General features: G+C 35.9%; 2 protein-coding genes across 2 annotated transcripts; both read right to left on the bottom strand.

Moving 5' to 3' along the window:
* Nucleotides 1-473: 473 nt before the first annotated feature.
* LOC129246103 (lysozyme P-like) lies at nt 474-950 on the bottom strand. The gene has a single exon (XM_054884648.1). It carries the CDS (start codon nt 948-950, stop codon nt 474-476), a length of 477 nt encoding a protein of 158 aa, XP_054740623.1.
* An 8,700-nt stretch (nt 951-9,650) lies between these two features.
* LOC129244243 (uncharacterized) lies at nt 9,651-21,517 on the bottom strand. Its single transcript, XM_054881858.1, has 3 exons — nt 21,508-21,517; nt 15,515-15,943; nt 9,651-10,087 (listed from the first exon to the last, which is right to left on the bottom strand). The coding sequence occupies exons 1-3, from the start codon at nt 21,515-21,517 to the stop codon at nt 9,651-9,653; spliced, it is 876 nt and encodes a 291-aa protein (XP_054737833.1).

Raw genomic sequence — 21,517 nt, 5'->3', positions numbered from 1 at the left:
AAAGCCTGACAATTTTTTTATGCCACTATGAAGCTTTGAAAATCGATGCCTAAGTAAATGCCTACACACACATATAAGTAAATAATACAATAAATACAGAAACTCCTAAGTTTAAGTAAATTCGATTTTTTGAGAATTCAAAGCTTCCCTGATATAGGACCTACTCAATTCAAATTAATTGAAATTTACTCTCTTCCGGTTTTTATCCCAAAATTTCTCCATTAACTTTAAGACCTTTCGCAGTAGAATATATGAAAAATTAAGTCTTAAAGTCTACCTTAGTCCAGACAGATGTTCAGGCCGTACTTCTCTTTCAAATTTTGGTGTGCGTTTTAGAGGTTCGGTATATCAAACCCACTTGGTAATTTAAAATAATTTTTTTTTTCATATTTATTATATAATATTATATATATTACGTATTATAATTACTTATTTATTTGGAATGAAAAATATATTTAGACAACTGCACTACTTCAACTGTAGTACAGTCCATTCTTTTCGAAACAATGCTTCATACTCGGTTTATAGCCCTGGCAACGATTATTCCAAGCAACCCATGCGCTGAAACCCTGAATTCGGCGAATATACTTGGCACAAGCTACGGAAAAGCGGATATCATCACTCATCAAAAGACGACAGGGCAAACGGCATGAATTAGAAGATGACCGTCCATCTGACGGCTTGCACCAGTAACGATCGTTGATTTGAAAAAGACCCCAATCGACGGAACCATCCACGTTCGATGGATTTATAGCTTTGGTGTTAAAGGAGCTCTCACCCTCAACCAGACACATCCAATCGTCCAGCTCGTGAAACGGCATGCCCATGCGATGAAGTTTGCGAGCCAATGCACATTTGTTGTAAATACGAGCACGCGTGCCTGAGGTTATTACAGCAATCATGAAAGTGAGTGTGACTAGCGGTCGAAAGAATTTATTATAAAGATGCATTTTCCTAATGAAATTTTAATATAATCTACTCAGTGGTCAAATTTCGTTTAACAGCAAAATTTGCTTGCCTTTACTGCATTAAATATTATATTTTACTGTGTGTTGGATATTTGTTTCGTTCACTTTATATACTTACGCGTGAAGATCTCTTATGTATAAGCTATTTGAATTGGTATGTAAAATATTATATTTGTGTCTTCTCCATCCATGTGCCATCTTTGGTACACTTATAAATATACCCTGTAGGGAAGTTTGCTCTGAAAAATTTCCAAATGGGCTAACATAGATGCATTAGCGGATGCTAAAATATGGGCACTTGTAACATTGAACTTAACTAGAATTTTTTTGTGCTCTTAATTCACATGCCTTGTTTTTTGTCATTATTTGAATGCCCGATTAGTAAGTTGTAAAAAAGTGGAAAAGTGCCTATCCGTTAAATCCATTAAAAAATTAGCAAACGTGATGAACTAAAATTTTAACTGTCGTCACGAAAACTGCAGCCTTCTCGAAATGAGTGCTACAGTTAAATTTAGTAAGGTTGTAATTTCTCCTCAGACAAATTTCAACTTCCAAGCAGCAAAAATATTACTTTAAAAAGTATTCTAATTGGAGGCTCGTTTAATAAATAAATTAAAATTTCCATTTTTTTTTTTGAAATTTTGTATTAAAGCAGCTAAGGCATACATACATACCAGGTGGCGCAAAATTAATCACCCTGTTGAATGGTTTATAATGGCTAATGGCGTCGTATATCAGCCATATTTGGCACTTGTGAACTGTGCAGTGCACTAACAAAAAAGCAATGAAGCACGTAAGGTTCAAAATTAAGATTTCCATCACTTAAAGTAATTTTTTTTATTTAGTGAAACAGTTGTTCAAAAACAAAATTAGGTGATTAATTTCCATTCATTAATATCCAGGTGTGCAAACATACAATACAAATTTTGTTCAGAAAATGATTTACGATAAACAGATATATAAAAAGACATATTGATTCTAGTAAACTGGCAGACCTCCCTCCATCCGAAACAACAATAAAACGATGGTTTGTTGACTTCAAACTAGGTCGTAGAGGTACCGATGATGCACAACGTAGTGGACGTCCAAATGAGGCGGTAACACCAGAAGACATAAATAAAAATCCAAAAATCGTCGAAAAGTGAAGTTGCGTGAGTTAGCTGACATCGTAAAGATGACAAAAGCACCTGTTGCAGGGTGCTCCCACATCCACCGTATTCGTCAGATTTGGCTCATAGTGACTACTGGTTATTCTCAAACCTAAAAAAATGCTCGCTGGTAACAAATGTCGCTCAAATGAAGAGGTGAGCGCTGAAACTGAGGCTTGTTTTGAGGCAAAAGTTAAATCGTTCTACAAAAGTGGTATTGAAACGTTAGAGCGGCGCTGGAACGACTGCGTTGTTCTTGATGGAAATTACGTTGATGAATAACAAAATAGTGTTTTCCTTGTTAGGCCCGGGGCTTTTCAGCCCATGTGTTATATTAATTCTAATAAACAAATAAATAGAAAATATGTTTGTTGAATTTCAAGTGTCTGAATTTTAGCTTCCATAATTGAACGCAGAAGGCATCAATAAGACGTCTAAACTATATTTTTGTTTCGAAAACCTTATTTAAATAAACCCTTTAAATTAGTGTAGACATTTAACGGTTCAATTGAAATGCAACTTTTCAGCAGGATACATTTTTTTTATTTTTTAACAGGGGTCTGAGTTGGTTGATCAACCAGTTGCAAGCTACTTGAATGTAAATCTACAGCAAATCACAAGCTAAGTAGAGGCTCCGAAGCATCTGAAATAACGGGTGATTTTTTAGCTATTATCTGTTTAAACAGTTGGTTTAAACAGCTGACGGTCGTTTCGTGTTTTGTTTCGCTATCAAACATCTTCAGTTTGGTTTCTAATTTAACCGTGAATCGTCTTACAAATCTGTTAAGAAAGTTTATGGCGCGCTTCTTCCATTTTATGGTCAGTTTAATCGACTCACAGAAGCGGCTATTCGAGCTATTGTGACTAAATTTAGAACCAAATTTACATTATTGGACATCACACCACCAATACGCTTACGTAGAGTGCGAACTGAAGAAAATATCGCAGCTGTATCGGCCAGTGTTAATGATGACCATCAATTATCGATTCGTCGCCGTTCGCAGCAATTGGGCCTCTGTTACTCAACAACGTGGAACATTTTGCGAAAGGATTTTGGGGTGAAGCCTTTCAAAATACAGCTGGTACAAGAATTGAAGCCGAACGATCTACCGCAACGCAGAATTTTTGGTGAATGGGCTCTTAGAAAGTTGGCCGAAGATCCACTTTTTTATCGAAAAATTGTGTGCAGCGACGAAGCTCATAAATAAGCAGAATTGTAGATTTTGGAGTGAAGCATTTATATGTGAGATACCGGCCGAAACATTGGAAAGAGTATGCCGAAATTGGACTATGCGGATGGACCATTTGAAGCGCAGTCGCGGTGAACATTTGCATGAAATAATCTTCAAAGTTTAAATTACATGGACTGTACTATCGATTTAAATAAAAATTACATGCATTTTTCTGAAATTTACGTGTGTTTTTTTTTTTGAAAAACTTTCCTATAGCTCTTAAAAAATCACCCTTTACAAAATTGTGAAAAATCTTTTCGTTTTAAGCCCATTTACATACTTAGAAAATATTTACTTGTCTCTGTTTAATTTACAGTATTTATTTACTTACTGTTACTTGGGCTTCTTTATGGTTCCTTTATAAGAATTAGATTAGGTGCAGAACGTCAAGTTTTCGGAGATGTGTAGCCTTGATTTGAAATTTGTGTCGGCCCGCGTAATTTGCATCATGGATTATTTTCATATACGGTTTTAAAATATTTTCCTGCTTCTCATATTTTTAAACCGTTTGAACTTGCACAACGAATTTTGTCTACTCATTTAAATGCTTATCTGGTCAATTTCCATGACGGTTTTTTCAGTACAGAAAAATTTACTCGTGTTAAAGCAATATAATTAAATATACACAATGTTGGCAGCGGATCGGTAATCATAATTGCAGTATTTCTACTGCGGAGGATTTTTAAGCCTTTTGAATATCGCAGACGATGGTAACATCAGCTCCACCCATAACGGCTCCGCTGGCTAGGTCATATTGTTCAGCTCTGGAAGTATTCGATGCGGTACCTGCTGGGTGTAGCAGAGTAAGAAGAAGGTTTCTCTTACGCTGGAAAAATCAGGTGGAGAAGGATTTGCCTGCACTAGGTGTGTCCAACTGACGCCGGTTAGCACGAAAATGAAACGAATGCCGCACGTTTTTAAATTTGACCAAAATCGCTTAAGCAGTCCAATCGTTCCGATCAAGAAGAATATTGATCATCCCACTAGCAGGAATTCGTGTACCAAACACAGATAAGTTTTTATCCGAGAAGTTGAGACCTTTTGAGCGGGTGTTTGATAGTAATTTTTTGAACTTGTCATTTTCAGCTTACATATATATATTTACAAATAATTGGCGCATATACCCTTTTTTTACATTTGGGCGTGCTCGTGGTGTGCGTCTTGATGTTGTTCCACAAACGGGGGGACCTACAGTTTCAAGCCGACTCCGAACGGCAGATATTTTTATGAGGAGCTTTTTCATGGCAGAAATACACTCGGAGGTTTGCCATTGCCGCTATTAGAAAAAACGTTTTCTTTATTTTGATCTTTCACCGAGATTTGAACCGACGTTCTCTCTGAATTGCGAATGATAGCACCATCCCATTCGGCTCGGCTTAGCAGCTGAGAGTCAACCCTTTTTCCTACAGGGTCGCTAAAACTACGAGTATATTATATTAAAAGAAGAAATCCAATTAAGAGAATTAATTGCTAAAAGTCGTGGCGTATTCAAATTATTATCTACTTTAGCTTATTTGAACAGAAGATGGTTCTAAGTGCCTGCATACTCTCAATTTCTGCCAATATTCACGAATTCACAACCAAAAAAAAAATATCAACGATCATTGTATTTATTTTTTGCCTAAGTTTTACTAAATAGCCAATGCCCACTTTTTGGTCAATCTGAAGAGTTTTTCGGTGTTTAAGTGTCATTTTATACAAAACTGAATCGCCTCATTTAGATAGCACTTGAAAGTTGAACTGAAGCACGTGACATTTTGCTTTTGGTGGCCGAAGCTTCATTCATGCATACGCGTATGCTGCAACAATTCTTAATTATCATTTTTTTTGTTTTTACTATTGGGCACGTGTGCGATTTGAGGCTATCCAAAATTTCGAATCATTAAACAGCAGTGAATCTTCGTGTGTCAATTAAGAAAATATTTTATGGCTGCAATCAATCAAAGTTTTTTATACTTTGTTATACAGCTGCTCACTAGCCCGGCGTCGCCCGAGCAAATTTTAACACTGAATGTAAGGATGCATTTCCGAATGCGCTGAAGTGATTGGCTTTTCATTTTTATATCTAAATCTGTTTTCCACCATGCACTTTTGTGTAGATGTTCATGGATGGCTGTAAGACCCTTCATTGAGAAAGGATTCATCCAACCGAGTCTTTCCTTAAATTTGCGAGAATTCGAATAAAACTATTTCAGTGCGATTTTGAATTCATTATATTTAATTAATTAAAATTTAGTTAATATATTTAAAAAAAAATTATTAGCGTTCATGGACTTTCTTCATTACCCCGGATGATAAACTACATTTTTTGTCTTTCCGTCCGGAGAGAAAACAAAAAGCGCTGATGGTTTACCGACTCTCGAGCTACGTAAAACAGGACATCTTTAAATTTATCCCACACACTTAAATGGGACCATAAATAAGGTGTTTAGTAATAATTCGACTCTATCGCCAATTGACATGAAGTTTTTTCATACAAACCTTATCCTTGTAACCATAAATACAGCAAAAAAAATGTGTAATGAGCAAAATCGGTTAATACGTTAAAAGTTTTAAGGTTGCACACATTCATGAAACAAGTTTTTTTAATAAAAATTAAATGGTTATTTCGTATTACTATATTTCATTGTTAAACCGTACCACAAGGACATAATATATAATATTATTATAAAATAAATTTAATTTTGTCTAAAAACATCATCAAATTTTTTTGGTTTATTATTTATTTGGTTTGGCCTTTTATAGAAAAATAGAATTATCTAGGCTTCAATGGATTTTGAGATATGACTATATGTCCGTTCACGTAAAATTATCCAGTAACTTAATTTCTGAGAATTCGTTCTAAAAGAGAAAAATATCGAAAAAATGGTCATGAACGCAAAACCAGTAACAATATGCAATCAAAAAACGTACAAATATTTTCAGTTGAGCTGCCTCGTATTAAATTTAAAAAAAATAAAGGAAAACAAATGTAAAATATCGAACTTAGCATAAGTTGTTCCCCAGGAGCATTTCGTAAGAGTGAATCAGGTTAGGAACTGGGAATAAATTTTACATACGGACATGTAAGCGTTTCAATTTCAATCTTTTTCTCTTTTTCAACTAATAAACAGTGAACACGTCGAAATATTCAATGAAAGAAGATTAATTTACTCAAAGGCTGTCTTAGACAGCGAAACTGTGAGATCAGCGATTTAGAAGATGGCATAGCCTTAACGGCAGGTAGGTTTTTATTTTATTTTCCATTTATTTTTAATGCCTACTGCTTCTAGTCTCATTATTTAATAGTTACACAATGATCATCGAAGCAAAACTTCAGCCACTATTTTAAGCTAAAACGTCACGTTCTGAGGAAGGAGGAACAACCTATCTGAATCGTTGAATTTCTGATCAAAGATCAAATAGATCTAATATTTTTTCATCGATGTGTTTAGTGTTACACTTATTGCAGAACGGAGGTTCATAGGGAAATATTTGGACTGTACTTCACTTATCCATGTCCATAAATCCTTGCTGGTAAGCATCTAAGTTGTATTATTGCGGTATAAAATATGTTTAACCGTTTATTTTGAATAGCTCGAGTATGATTTGTTGTTCTCAGGTACAACCAGGTGAATAACTACTTAAAATACAGATATTGGAATATCTGAAAATGAGCCCTGCAAACACTGTTGTCGCATTTTTACGGATGGCTCCAGACCGAGCACGGTTCCGGCTCTGATGTCTAAATGGAATCCAGCGAGACAAAACTACACTTTACTCTTAGAATGTCTTTCAGATGGAGGTGCACTTGTATGCTGTTCAAGATGCAATGAACTTTGTTAGGGAGAGACAGATCTGTATGTGTCTGCAGGGACAGCAAAATTGCGCTAGTGGCCTTAGACAGCGCTCCAACCACTTCAAGGTTAGGGGAGTCCTGTAAATCCAGACTGAACTATGTCGGTAGACATAATATCTCTGACCTCTGACTATTTAGCTAGGACGGGCTCTGAGGTCAACTTCTTTGGTCCAGAGCCCATTCTACCATCTCTTCTGCAGCCATCAAAGCCACGGTTAGCAAACGGGTTATTTCAACCCACAAATGCGCTTGGCAGGGTGAGAGAGGCTGCAAAAGGACAAAACTGAGTTTACCTGTCATGTCTGGCCGACTGTCGCATATCCTCCTGTCATTAAGCAGAAGGCAGCTGGTTAGACTGATGACGGGCCACTTTCTAATGGGTAGGCATCTCGGGCAATGCACCCTGCCCAGCATGTGAAGAGGCCTTCGCTCGTGTCAAACTTGAGGTCTTTGCCACTGATGTGCTAAGAAGCGACCACCTTGACTCCTTGGCACTACAAGATATACTCAGATTTCTTCGGAGGTCGGGTAAATTAAAAAAAAATTAAAAAGGGAATCCGAGTGCAGTACAATGGACTTAATGTTGTCTGAGTGCTGTACTTGCTAGTCGTCCCGACAAAAAACAAAAAATAATAATATTGCAAGTAGTTAGAAGCAATTTAGAACTAATTGATTTTTGGGTGGTGAAATTTCCTAGCCGAATTTTGTTGGCAGAACGGAGCGGGAACTGCACGCCCTTGTCTTTATATTCTTTGCCATATATACCAAGAATAAATTTAAACGTTAATCTCGCACTTATTTGGCGTTGGTAGCAGAATATCTCACAAAGATGTTTATTAGCTAAGCAAAATTAGCGCCTAATATATGTATGCATACTTCGAACTATTTTCAAACTATCGGCAATTTATAAGCTCTGAAAATTGCTCTTTCATTCCTGGTTATTATTTCATTGCTTTTAAATAATTAAGTTTTGGTTTTTACACCATTTTAGTTTCTATCCTTTTATGGCATTTTATTTAAATTTTTATTCGCCTTTTTGTTACAATAAATACACATTTCTTGCTTAACTTTAAAACTAAGCTGAAAGATTTAATCACCGCCGATGCCTAACAGCGCGCAAGAAAGAGTGTTCCGTTTCCCTTTTGGCTGCCAGTTGCAGATGGTGAGTACCCAGCACTAAACTAAGTACGCTGATCAGCTACAGGTCTCATGTTCTCAACAATTTCAATAGAATTGTTGAGGCCTTTGATATAAAGGCATATGCAAAGTTCTGTATTTGATCAAATCCTCTCACGTGACCAATTTACCGCTTGGATATGACAAGAAATTGTCAAAATTTTCTAAGAAAAATTCGTGCTGTTGCATGTTGCTGCTGTGGTAAATGCCGTTGAGCAAGAGTATTCATTCACTTTTAGACAGATATAAGCAGATAAGTATATATTTTTTGCTAATAGAATGTATTGCTCAGAGCCAAAAGATACAAAGCAATTGTTCTGCTAAATATCTCAATTTGCATTTACTGAGCACTACCGATATATAGAGTGGTACATCCAGCATTTTGGATTTATCGATTTTTTTACAATGATAAGAGGAACAACATTCAAGAAGTGTCAGACATTTTATTTGTTGTGAGACTAAATTTAGAAAATATGTCGCTTTTTGATTGAACAAATGGACAGAAGTGCGCCTAGTTGAAGTTAAGGCAAAAACATGTCTTTGGATGACTCTTCTTGAAGGCATCATTGAGAAGCCATATCCACAAGCGAATGTTTGGTCAAGTGGCACCGTTGAGCTTTTTTTTCGAAAAATTTCTTGTGATTTTTTTTACTGTTTCATCCCAAAAAGGGTCAAAGAGGTCAAAATATCCTCCACTACAAAAAATTCAATTAGTTCAATTGACTTAAAAAACCGCGTAAAAGAGGTTGCTAGCCTTCTTTAAAATAACATTTTTACAATCATCGCTGGAAACTTGTTATTTTGGAAAAAGTTGGATTTTGTTGTGGTGATTCTCCTGCGAGTTCAAAAAATACTTGATTATTGGATCATCATGAATAAAACTTGTTGTTAATTAAGCGAATATATTCATTTCTTTTTCGAAAAGTTACAAATCTCACCGACTTAAAGAAGTCACTGTAAGCTCTAAAATATTTATTTTTAAACTAATTTTACCGAAAATGGAATTCGTTTGCCAAACCATTGCTACCAATAGTTTTGACCTCGAAAAAGATGCTCGGGATCTTCCAAAATCATAGCTGAATAATGGCGAACTAAAGTTCATCGTTGGTTATGGCTACGAATCATCGCTTAAGCTTAACAACCAAAAATATTTAGCACAAATTCTTTTCTCAAGGAATTTTCCCTACGAATGTAATACTCGTATAAGGAACATATTTATAAATTTTTTGTAGTTTAATTTTTTTCAATTATTTCCAAATAAAATTATTTCAACTCGCAGTTCAACTTTTTACAAACAGTCATTAATATTAGGTAAAGCTGCTCCACCGCGACACTGGTTGTTCCACACCGTCCAGGCTCCAAAACCTTGAGCACTTTGCACTTGCCCTGCGCAACGAACCGATGCAGTGATGTCATCTGTTGTAAGAGATCGGCATGGTATGCGACACACATTTGCGGATTGGCGTCCATCTTGAGGATCGCACCAGAAACGGTCATTTATTTGAAAGATACCCCAATCGCGGGAACCATCTGAATTGGGTGGTCCAATAGCCGCCGAGTTGAAAGTACTCTCATACTGAGCGATACAGACCCAAGCGGGAATGTTACCACGAGCTACACCTAAGCGTGACAATTCCCGCGCCAATGAGCAACGATCGAATATTCTGGCATTGATGGGTATAGAAGTATAGAATAGAAGGAAACTGAATAGGAAGAACTTCATGGCTTTCGATTAAAAACAAGACAACATCAAGTGTGTTTTTTAAGGCTCAATTTATACAGAAATTTAGTATCGGCAGGCAGCAATGTATTTATAGAAAAGTTAAAACAATGAAGACTTACAATGACATTGAAGAAAAGTCGAACAATAAAGTATTTACAGAAAAAATGAATTAAAGAACAAAAGGGTTTGTTTTAATTATAACAAATAAGCTTTTGTAAGGGCTAAAGAATACATAAATATGTACATTGCACTACATTTTTATTGTAAATATCTCCAAGTATTTAACAGATGCGAAATGATTGAAATCACGGTGATATATTTTTAGAGATTTAAAATAACTTAAACAGATTTTTCTTCATTAAGAACAGAATATTATTATTACTATCCAGAGTATTATTATTATATATAAGAAAAGTAGAGGAGATCCACTACTTTACTTTGAAATGGAGCACTAGTGTAGACACCTTCGGCTCGCTTGTTAATTAATTTACCATCAAGAACATCAACAAGTACCTTACGTTAGTCCAGAGTAATTTGAAGTCAAAGTATAAAATAAGAAAAGCAGAATACAAATTACACCTACATATATACACATTAATAAAGGGTTATCGAGAAAGTCGTCCCAGAATATTATTGTTGTTATTATTGGGGCATAATGCACCGCGACCTCTGATATGGTCTATTGTGCTTAAACGCAAGCTTAAAATTGGAGGTTTTCAATGAATTTGAGTACCTCCAAACGTATTTTGTTCCATATCACTAATGGACTTAGAGTCGCACGAATCTTCTACTTCACGAAAGCCGCACGACACCTGCTTCCAGATTCTAATTTCCTCAAAGAATAACGAACACTGCAATGTCCTGTGTGGTATCCAGTGAAAGTTATTAAGCCTTCTCTATCCATGTTTAAGAAGATATTTGATGCTCTTCTGGTGGAAAAGGTTACTGTTCAGCCTAACTCTGTCCTGATCTCGCCATCCAGTGCAGTGTCAGTTTCCTGTTTCCCAGTCTATGATAAATTCCTTTATGCGGGTTCTGGTCCATAGAATTTTATGATAGCACCTAATTTCGCTAGGCAAACCGCCTGTTCGTTGCCGTCATATCCTTCATGTCTTAGCACACAGCCCAACGAAACGGTGTTCTTTGCTTCCAAGGTATTAAGTACAGAGAAACATTCCCCAATGAGTTTGCGTATTATTATGTAAGACTGCAGGCATTATTTGCCTCAAAGACTTAAATGTACCTTATGTTAGAAATGAAATCACCAAAGAATCTCGAAGATGCCTAAACAGACTGTCGTACCATGAAAACTTAAATAAAAAAATAAATAATTGGCGCGTACACTTCTGTTAGGTGTTTGGCCGAGCCCCTCCTCCTATTTGTGGTGTGCGTCTTGATGTTGTTCCACAAAATGGAGGGACCTACAGTTTCAAGCCGACTCCGAACGGCAGATATTTTTATGAGGAGCTTTTTCATGGCAGAAATACACTCGGAGGTTTGCCATTGCCTGCCGAGGGGCGAACGCTATAGAAAAATGTTTTTATTAATTTTGCTTTCACCGAGATTCGAACCAACGACCTCTCTGTGAATTCCGAATGGTAATCACGCACCAACCCATTCGGCTACTAGCAAGAAATCTTCTACACAATAGCATGGATGTCAAACGCCTTAAAAAAATTCATATTTTGGATCTCCCAAACAGATTTGAGGAAACATAATTGATTTGTAGCGAATACAACTGTCTTACAATATATTGATTGGTCTCAATGGAGCGCAATCAATCCAGTCATAATTCTTATATTAAAAAAATTTGCTGATTGTCAACTGATAGATTGCAAATAAAATTTATTCATAATAAAAAAAAAAAATCCTGTGTCATGAATTTCCGACTTAGAGACTGTTGTTATCGATATTTTAAAGATTGGCCCAAAGCACCCATACCAGTCTTGCTATCCGCAGGATTCAACCCATATGTGTATCAGATTTCCGTGTCAAGTTCAGTGTATGGGTAAACTGTCTCTCAAATTGCCCGATCTAAATTAGTTATCTTAAAACATAAACAGGATTGTTTATGCATTTCTTTCCGATTTCCATATAAAAAAAGAATAGATAATTGGCCCTTACACTTCTGTTAGGTGTTGTCCACACATGAAGGGACCTACAGTTTTAAGTCAACTTAGAACGGCAAATGGTTTTTATGAGGAACTTTTTCATGGCAAAAATACACTCGGAGATTTGCCATTGCTTGCCTAGGGGTGACCGCTCTTAGACAAAATTTTCTCTTTTTGATGTTCATGTACGGAGATTCAAACCTACGCACTTTCAAATGGTGCTCACGCTCTAACCCATTCAGCTACGGCGGCCACCATACGTCCTATGAAATTTCAGATAATTTTGTTAGAAACACTTTCAGAGTTCATTGAATGAGATTAAGTACTGAATTTTTTTTTTTTTCTGATGTTACTCTGAGATGCAGTTCTCCAAATAAAGTCGTCCTAGATACTTAAGGATGTTAATTCGGTTATTTCTGATGAATCGTTCTTCTTTTTCTTTAGTTTTTCTGACTGCGAAATTCATATATAAAGTGTGTAAAAGTGCATACATATGAATTTTTGTTCAATCTCGGCGCCATCTACCGATTGTGGACTTGGGCATTTTTTCAATATTTGGGGTACAAAAATTACATTAAAATTTATATTAGAATTAAAAAAGCGATTCATACTTTTAAAGCTTTAAAAAAATTATGATTAGATCTTAATTTTTTTAATTTTATGTGGATACGTAAACGTATATAGGTATAGTGGTGGTTGCTTGGTAGGTCCAGAACTGAATTTATTCTCCACATACTTAACAAATTTTCCGAGCTTTGTTTTCAAACATTTTTCGCGGGCAGCTTCAACTTCACAGAAACTACATGAATGACACAGAAAACGGGTTTTTCCAAAGCGTTCTTTATCATATTCCGTTGCTAGAACTTTGCTATTTTAAAAAAGTCTGATTTTGTTGCAGTAATCTTCCTTCGAATTGAATCAAGGCAGCATTATTGGATCATCACGGATCATGATTCAGTTATTAAAGGTTTGCTCACTTAGGGCATTAGAGTTCTGACACTGTCTTACAAAAGGCTGCATTTTAGAAGGGTGAAGAAAGGAAAAATTAAATTCCTTTCGGATAAAAATGGTATCAAAAAAGTGGTTTTTACTTAAATGGAAACAAACTACGAACGGTTTAAAAAATAAATTAAAATTAGTATTAGTTTAGGGGGAAAAAAATCCATTATTTTCTCGGTAGATGGCAGTAGTGATCGATATGTCGTAAAGTATCCATCAAACAATTTAAAGCTATTGCGCGTTTTCAAGAAAATTATTTTGCTGTATTATTATTTTGTTTGTTTCACTCAGTTCTGAGTTACAGGGTGTCAACAAAGGAAGTCAATAAAGGGGAAATTCGGTACATTTTACAGTTTTTCCATATGTGTTAGTAGTCGTAGTAACTCCCAAGAGCTAAAGATCGACCATAAAGCGGGTTCAAACCATTTGAGCAAAAATTTAACGCAAAAATAATGAATTTCTTTCATCAATCCCAGCTTTCTTACAATCATAAAAGCCAGCAATGTATGGTTTAATCAGAGGAGGTTCAGGCAACTCACAACCCTAGCTAAGGATAAACTGCGTAAGCTTACTTATATTTTCACAGGTCACTGCAGGTTACGTAGGCATCTGCACAGGATTGGGATTTTATCCACAGACTCCTGTCGTTTCTGCACTCAAACCCTGCAGGTCTTGAATGTGACCCTATAGTGTGAAAAAGTTTGAGACATCTCGTCGATTGCAGCCAGAAAAGTAGATCCGCTCAACCCAACGCAATTTTATCTTAGTTTTATTAAGGAAACTGGGTTTGGGTGAGATACTGTGGTGAGCAGAGAGCACAAAAGGCCATGAATTCGAGGTGTAAACCTGAATTTGATTCATTCATTGAATATACTCCTTAGCGTTCTCGTGGGGACTATCCAACTCTTCTCCCTATTTAAGCTCTTTCTTAAATGCTAGCTCGCTGCAAAACGTGAATTCCTTTAAAATTAACCCATCATCAGAAAGAGAGCTTTTTAATTTCGCTATTGCTGTGTAACACAACCGAAGCTGGACTTCCCGAAATGAGCGATAGAATAAGGTATAATACATTCCGTCTAATTCCAAGGATTTATTGCTCCAGTAACCCAATTATCAATAAAACAATAACTTAAAAAATGTCATCAGAAGATCCACAAGATTGAAGCGTACATCAGGGGAAGAAACTCGACGTTTCCATAATACCCATGTTAACTTTACAATTGAGATTCCAACCTTGGGATATTCCTCCATACAATTTGATTACCAACCTACTCATGTATCCAAAACAAAACACCTAAAAACTTGTTTACCAATGCTATTCTTAGACATCAAGAACTGTTTGAGAAGCATTCTGTTTTTATAATCCCATACAACTCGATATTTACCACCGAGACGACTGCCATAAAACTCGCCATTGACTAAACCTCCTCTACTTACTACTAAGGGAAAAAATATACTCTGCACGGACAGTAATCGCAGCTTTAATTGATAACATTCGAAATAAATTGTATCAGCAAAAAAACAAAACATAAAAGTTAAGTGGGTCCCAGGACACAGCGAAATTCTTGGGAATGAAAACGCACAAAATGCCAGACTACATTCTGCTCCGAATCTTTCGTTAAAACCGACATTCTCAGGATAGTCAATAGTATTTATTATTCTACTTTAAGAGAGAAATGGATTACATAACAACACAGCTACAAATCCAGAAGGCAATTATTCCAACAGGAGCGATATTGCAGCAAGTATTGTAAAAATCTTCCCCCAACTCGGACTCACCAACACCTTCTAAAGGAATTCCAATTCGCTCAGCGTGTGGCCTGTAAACCATCCTCTTCAGGGGAAACTCCCTACCCGGAACTACTTTCGTCATTGCTTCGAGAGGGTCATGAAATAGCCCACTTTCCCGAAGTTCCTTTGAACCCATTTACCTATTGTAAGAATGAGCTACGCCGTCCATCTGTCACTCGATTAAGTGCCCCACCGGCTTTGTGGTGGCGTCTTTGTTCCTAGAGTTCCACGCATCCACTCGTTCTCGGCCCATGAGGTCGATAGGTATCTCCCCGCTGATCACAAAATCGACTGCACCTGAGTGCCGCTGTTCATTGTGCAGCCTCCAGTGCTTTGCACTTGGTTTTGTAGTTTAGCGCATCCTAGCATATTTGGCTGTCGTACAGGAGTATTGCATTCGTTGTGGCTATGATGAACCTTCTTTTACAAAAACGGTTTGAAGTTAAGAAAATTCTATGAATATTTTTTTAATTTTATTAATTTTTTCAAATTAAAATATTTCAAATGGTAGTTAAACTCTTTACAAGCAGTCATTAATATTAGGTAAAGCTGCTCCACCGCGACACTGGTTGTTCCACACCGTCCAGGCTCCAAAACCTTGAGCACTTTGTACTTGCCGTGCGCAACGTACCGAAACACTGATGTTATCTGTTGTTAGAGCTCGGCATGGTGTACGACACGCATTTGAGGATCGGCGTCCATCTTGAGGATCGCACCAGAAACGATCGTTTATTTGAAAGATACCCCAATCGCGGGAACCATCTGAATTGGGTGGTCCTATAGCCGCCGAATTGAAGGTACTCTCGTACTGAGCGATACAGACCCAAGCCGCAATGTTGCCACGAGGTACACGTAAACGTGACAATTCCCGCGCCAATGAGCAACGATCGAATATTCTGGCATTGATGGATATGGAAGAATAGAATAGAAGGAAGCTAAATAGGAAGAACTTCATGGCTTTCGATTACGAACAAATATCTCCAAGTGTGTTTTTAAATGAATCGAGGTCCAATTTATACAGAATTTTTGTAAATATGTAAAGTACGGCAAGCAGTACTGTATTTATGGAAAAGTTAAAACAATGTAAATTTATAATAATTAGGTCAAAGCATTGAGTAAAAGTCGAACACTAAAGGATTTACAGAAAAATAAAATGAATAAACTAACAAAAGAGTTTGTTTTGGATACGAAGACAATGAATGAAATATGCTATGTATGCTTTTGTAAGAGCTACACAATATGTATTTCCATACATGGCTCTATTTTTATTGTAAATATGTCCAAGTACTTAACAGACCCGAAATCCGTGGAGACATGGTTATATTTATACATTTAAGATACCTAAAAAAATTTACATTAAGAACTGCAAAAAGTACGGCTAAAAGGACTGAGTAATAGCAGGAACGTATATTAAGTAAAGGAAGAATAATATATTTCATTTAGTCACATCATCAGGTATACGAGGTGTGTTCAAAAAGTAAGGTGACTCTTTATTTTTCTTGAAATATATTTATTTATTGAGCAATTTCTATTTTGTCCCCTTCAAAGTGATCCCTTCAGATGGGACAGCACATGAAGCTAAGGACGCGGTTTGTTAAAGAAATGAGGTCACTTTGTATTTCTCACAAAAAACATTTCTTCATTGATTAATATCTATTTGGCTCCCTTTTTTGTTTCATGAAGCGGAGTCCGGTGAATGCGGTGCTGAGACATGAGCTCGGTACTGTTTAAAATAAAAATTGTTTGACCCATTGTTTAGCAGCTCGCTGAGCACACGAAAAAACACTAACCCTTGCATCTGTCGAAAATCAACCACTTAGTTGAAACTATTGAATATACCATTTAGTTGAAAATGTATACATATGATCTAAACATGTGTTCCAACATATAAAACATGTAAATCGAATGTACTGTTGCGAGTAAAATAATAGCAGTTCCTTGAAGAGATTTTATCTTCTTCTTAATTGGCGCGATTGGAGCGTACCTGCTAATACTGAAACTTTAAACGCATGAATCAGCTTAAAAATTTAATTATATATTCTCTGTAATAGTGTCTCTCGTCTGACATAGGATTTTTTTGATATCGTTATTTGTTAAATTGTTATAAACAATAGTAACATCAATTTTAGGCAAAAAAAAGAAAAAAATTTCAAGAATTTTTTTTTCAACGCCAAAATTTTTTATCGACATAATCCTACGTCAGACGAGAGTCAATACTATGTATATGATAACAATATTTTGTTTTTTTGTTTTAGATCACCGAAACGTAAGATTTCATGTACACCGTTTAGGCATCTAAGAAAAGCGGACCTGCGCTTGCAGAAGTGCCACAGCGGCCATTTTGAATATTTTGGCTTAAATTTTTTTTTTTCAAAAACTTAAATATATAACAAAGATAAGAGTTTAAATAGATTTTATGTACGAGCAATATTTTGTTAGAAATAAAATCCGGAAAATAAGCCTGTTTTTCCCCTTGTCACAGTAGACTTCCCCCTTAAGCGAGTTTTGCCAAATTTAACAAAGTGCGCCATTTGTTTAATTCTCGTGCTAACCGGTGTCAATTGGGTACACTAAGTGAAGCCAAGTTCTCCTCAACCTAATCATTCCAACTTAAAGGAGGCCGTTCTCTTCCTATGCTACCACCAGCTGGTACCGCATTGAATACTTTCAGAGCCTGAGCGTTTATACCCATTCGGGCGACATGGCTCAGCCAACGTAGTCGTTGGATCTTTATTCGCTGCGCTGTGCCTATGTCATAGTAAAGCTCATACAGCTCATTGTTCCATCGCCTGCGATATTCGCCGTCGCCAACAGAATCTTTCTCTCCGCAGAATCTTTCTCTCAAACACTCCAAGGGACACCTTATCGGATGTTGTCAACGTCCACCCTTCTGCGCCATACGTTAGGACGGCCACGATGAGAGCGTATAGAGTGTTAGTTTTGTCAAAAGCCCAAAGTAGCACTTGTTGGCAAGATAGATTTTCCGTTGGATTTTCAAGGCTGACATTATTATCGGTAAGCTTCAATTATTATAAATTACGAAACCAAAATTTTCGGAGAGACCCGAAATTCTGGGAACAAAAATTATTGTATGATTTTTAATGGGTAAAATGAGTAAAATAAAAGCAAAAGGGCCTTTGTTCCTCCTAGGAACCACGGGAAATATATATATATATATATATAAATATATCTATATATATAAAATTCAAATTATGTATGTATCTATAAATCGACTTGCGTCCTAAACGCATAAACCGATCGTAACTAAATTTGAAACACGAACTGGATACCTTACCGGGATGGTCATGGGCTAAAAAATATTTTGATATATATAGGGGGCGTGGCACCTCCCATACAAATGAAATTTTTAACAGTCCGTATTTCTGGAAGTATTTACGTTAGACCAATGAAATTTGGGAAGGGGTTATATGAGGTTAATCCCTAACACCTCCAAAAAAACTGAGAAAAACGATAAAGGGGGCTTGGCACCTCCCATATAAATGCAATTTTTCATTGTCCATATCTCCGGAAGTATTTGGGCTAGACAACTGAAATTTGGTAAGAGATTATATAAGGTTAATACCTAACACCTGCATGAAAACTGGTGATAGCTAGAAATGGGGCGTGACACCTCCTATACAAATGGGATTTTTCATGCTGCATACCACTGGACGCATTTATGGTATTGTAGAATACCAAAAATTGGTAAAAAGTTTAATGAAGTTAGTATTTAGTACTCCTAGAAAAAATATGAGCTTAGAGAAAAATGGGGGTTAGACCATTTGATATAGAAACGAATTTATATTATCAACGATAGAGGTATTGCTGAATTGAATGCATTCTCTTATTGGTAAAGCTTTATCGGTAAGTAAACAGTCCAGCAATCTAAGCGAAATATCAATTTTATTTAAAAAAAAATGCTTTAAAAACTACGCCATGCCTAGATAATAATGCCGGTTTAGCTACATAAATATTACACTCAAAGCTATATGATTACGTATGTAAGCTAAAATAGTTTTATTTTGAAATTAAATATGAAATAATCCAAATTAATAAAATAGCAAACCACACACATCAAATTGAAGTGCAATTTTAACTAACGGAAAATATTGACAGTGTACACCACAAGTTATAAAATCATTGTTTAATCGTCATCACTGTAAATATGTAAACAAAAAACAGCTGATGGATTCCATTGTAATATCTATATTCGCAAAAAGCTTTTAGAAAGGGGGCCATGATAATTATGCTGCGTAATTTGGATCCTCCACGTTTATGCAATGGCACAAGGCTAATCATCACGAAACTTTTACCGAATGTTATAGAAGCTATGGTTTTATCAGGAAATTTTGAAAGCCACAAAGTTTTCATACCAAGAATTCCAATGATACCGACGGATATACCTTTCAATTTTAAACGCCTCCAATTTCCTATTAGACTGTCTTTCGCAATGTCCATAAATAAAGCTTAGGGACAATCATTAGCTGTAGCAGGAGTCAATCTAACCCACTCATGTTTTACCCATGTTATATAATATGTAGCCTGCCCCAGAGTTGGCGCACCGAAAAACCTTTTTATTTATACTCAAAATAATATAACAAAAAATGTCGTATATCCGATCGTTTTAAATAATACCTAAATTGACTTAAAAAAGTTAAAGTTGTTTTATTTACATTGCATACTTTTTGATAGAAATGTGGGGTGAAACCCACGGGTATAAGCTAGTATATATATATATAAAATAAAAGAAAATGGCGGCTGCACAGTTTTTCTTTGATGAAGGGTTTTTTTAGTAAGAAGTGCAGCTGTATTTGCAATTTTTAATATAGGGCAAATAAAAAACTATGTTTTTCTCATATATCGATTTAAAAAAAAATGTAAGAAAAATACGTTTAATGTTTTTGATGCTGAAAAGGACAACACCAGGATTTAAAATACATAAAAGTATTTAAGCAATTTTTCCACTTAATGCATTTAAGCAAAAACCAAAAAAAAAAAATATTTGAAATTTCAGAAAATTCAAAGTAAAATTTTGTTACCTTATTTTTTTTTTAATGTGAATCAGACATGTAGCGGCGCCGTAGCCGAATGTTTGTGCGTGACAACTAGGCGGTAGGTCTCAAACTCGAAACACACTGTGAGTACGATACACCAAATGATAGAAAACTTGTTTTTATAATAGCCTAAAAGCATGCGAATGTATTTGTCCCATCAACAATCTTTTCATAGAAAACTATCTACCATTCGGAGGCGGCATAAAATTATGGATCTCTCCATTTTTGGAACAACATAAAAGCTTACACCACAAATTAAAGGAACAGCTCGAGCAATAAAAGATGTACCCGCCAATTATATATGTATATAGGGTGTTTTTAAGAGAACTGGAAATGATATGCAAAATAGAAATATTGTTGGAAATATTTTTTTTTATTATAACCTGGTACATAATTTCGTGGCATTTATTTTTTGAATATAATATCTGTGTCATGTCCACTGCAGGTACGAGTTGCATGGTCCATTCAATCAGTTAAATTTTTGAATCTGAATAATATATATAATAGGCCCAACTAGCGAAAATGCGACGCAAACGAAGGTCATTTGGCTTCAATTATTGCACGAGCTGTATTTTATGGGCACCTAAGACAAGATCCCTGCGTAAAATTTTCCACGTAGTCGAAGGATAAAAGCCAACAAGCTGAGAACGACAACGAATCGACATTTTAGCGTCTTTTTCAACACTTCACTCTATGAACTTGACGAACAAATTAATTTTTTTTAAGTATATTTCCACAATTTGGAGGCGTTGTTTTGGCATTAAACGATTCATGATGGCTTGCCAAACCTTACTGAACAGAAATGTCAACACAGTTTGCCTTCTCAGCTGTCAGACCATAATTATCGATATCTATAGTACTCATGCAGCTTAAAAAGCTCGATATATATGCACAGTGTATTCTCTCCTAACGGACACCTCTCTTAAGCGAACATCTCCCATAAGCACCCCTTTTTTAGTATATTACATACCACAAATCCTTACAAAATTTTAAATTTTTCTCTCCTGAGCGGACAACCCTTCGAATGATGTATTATTAAACTGAACGTCCTGCACTGCAAAGAAGCTGTGTAAAATATCTTGGCGATTATTTCTTTGAAGACCTGGGAAATTTGCAAAATGTCTTACTGGAGTGATTAGCTACCTTTATAAAAAGATATAAGTGGTTTAAACAACTTAGTTAGGCAATGGATACTAAGTACAGGTTTCATAATGGGCCTTAGGGCCACCGATTGTCTTGTCGTAGGCAAGCAACCTGGCTAACCTACGCCCTTACTAAATTTAAAACACACCACAATTTTTTTGAGAATATAGCACATACTACAACAAAAATCGTATACCAAACTTATAAAGGGTCCGCCATATAACTATACGGAATTAAAAATGATATAAAAAAGAAACTACTCAATATTTTTCCAAACTGTTTTTTTTTATTTTGAAGTACAATCCTTCCGGTTAATGATGGAACACAACTTCAT

The sequence above is a fragment of the Anastrepha obliqua genome, chromosome 4 (assembly GCF_027943255.1).
Source record: "Anastrepha obliqua isolate idAnaObli1 chromosome 4, idAnaObli1_1.0, whole genome shotgun sequence".
Taxonomy (NCBI): domain Eukaryota; kingdom Metazoa; phylum Arthropoda; class Insecta; order Diptera; family Tephritidae; genus Anastrepha; species Anastrepha obliqua.
This window is presented reverse-complemented; position numbering and strand designations above follow the sequence as displayed.

Coding starts and splice junctions, on each gene's coding strand:
- LOC129246103 (XM_054884648.1), bottom strand. CDS start 950: ATGCATCTTTATAATAAATTCTTTCGACCGCTAGTCACACTCACTTTC.
- LOC129244243 (XM_054881858.1), bottom strand. Junction 10,088..15,514: donor TTTACCTAATATTAATGACT/GCTTGTAAAGAG, acceptor TTTAATCGAAAG/CCATGAAGTTCTTCCTATTC.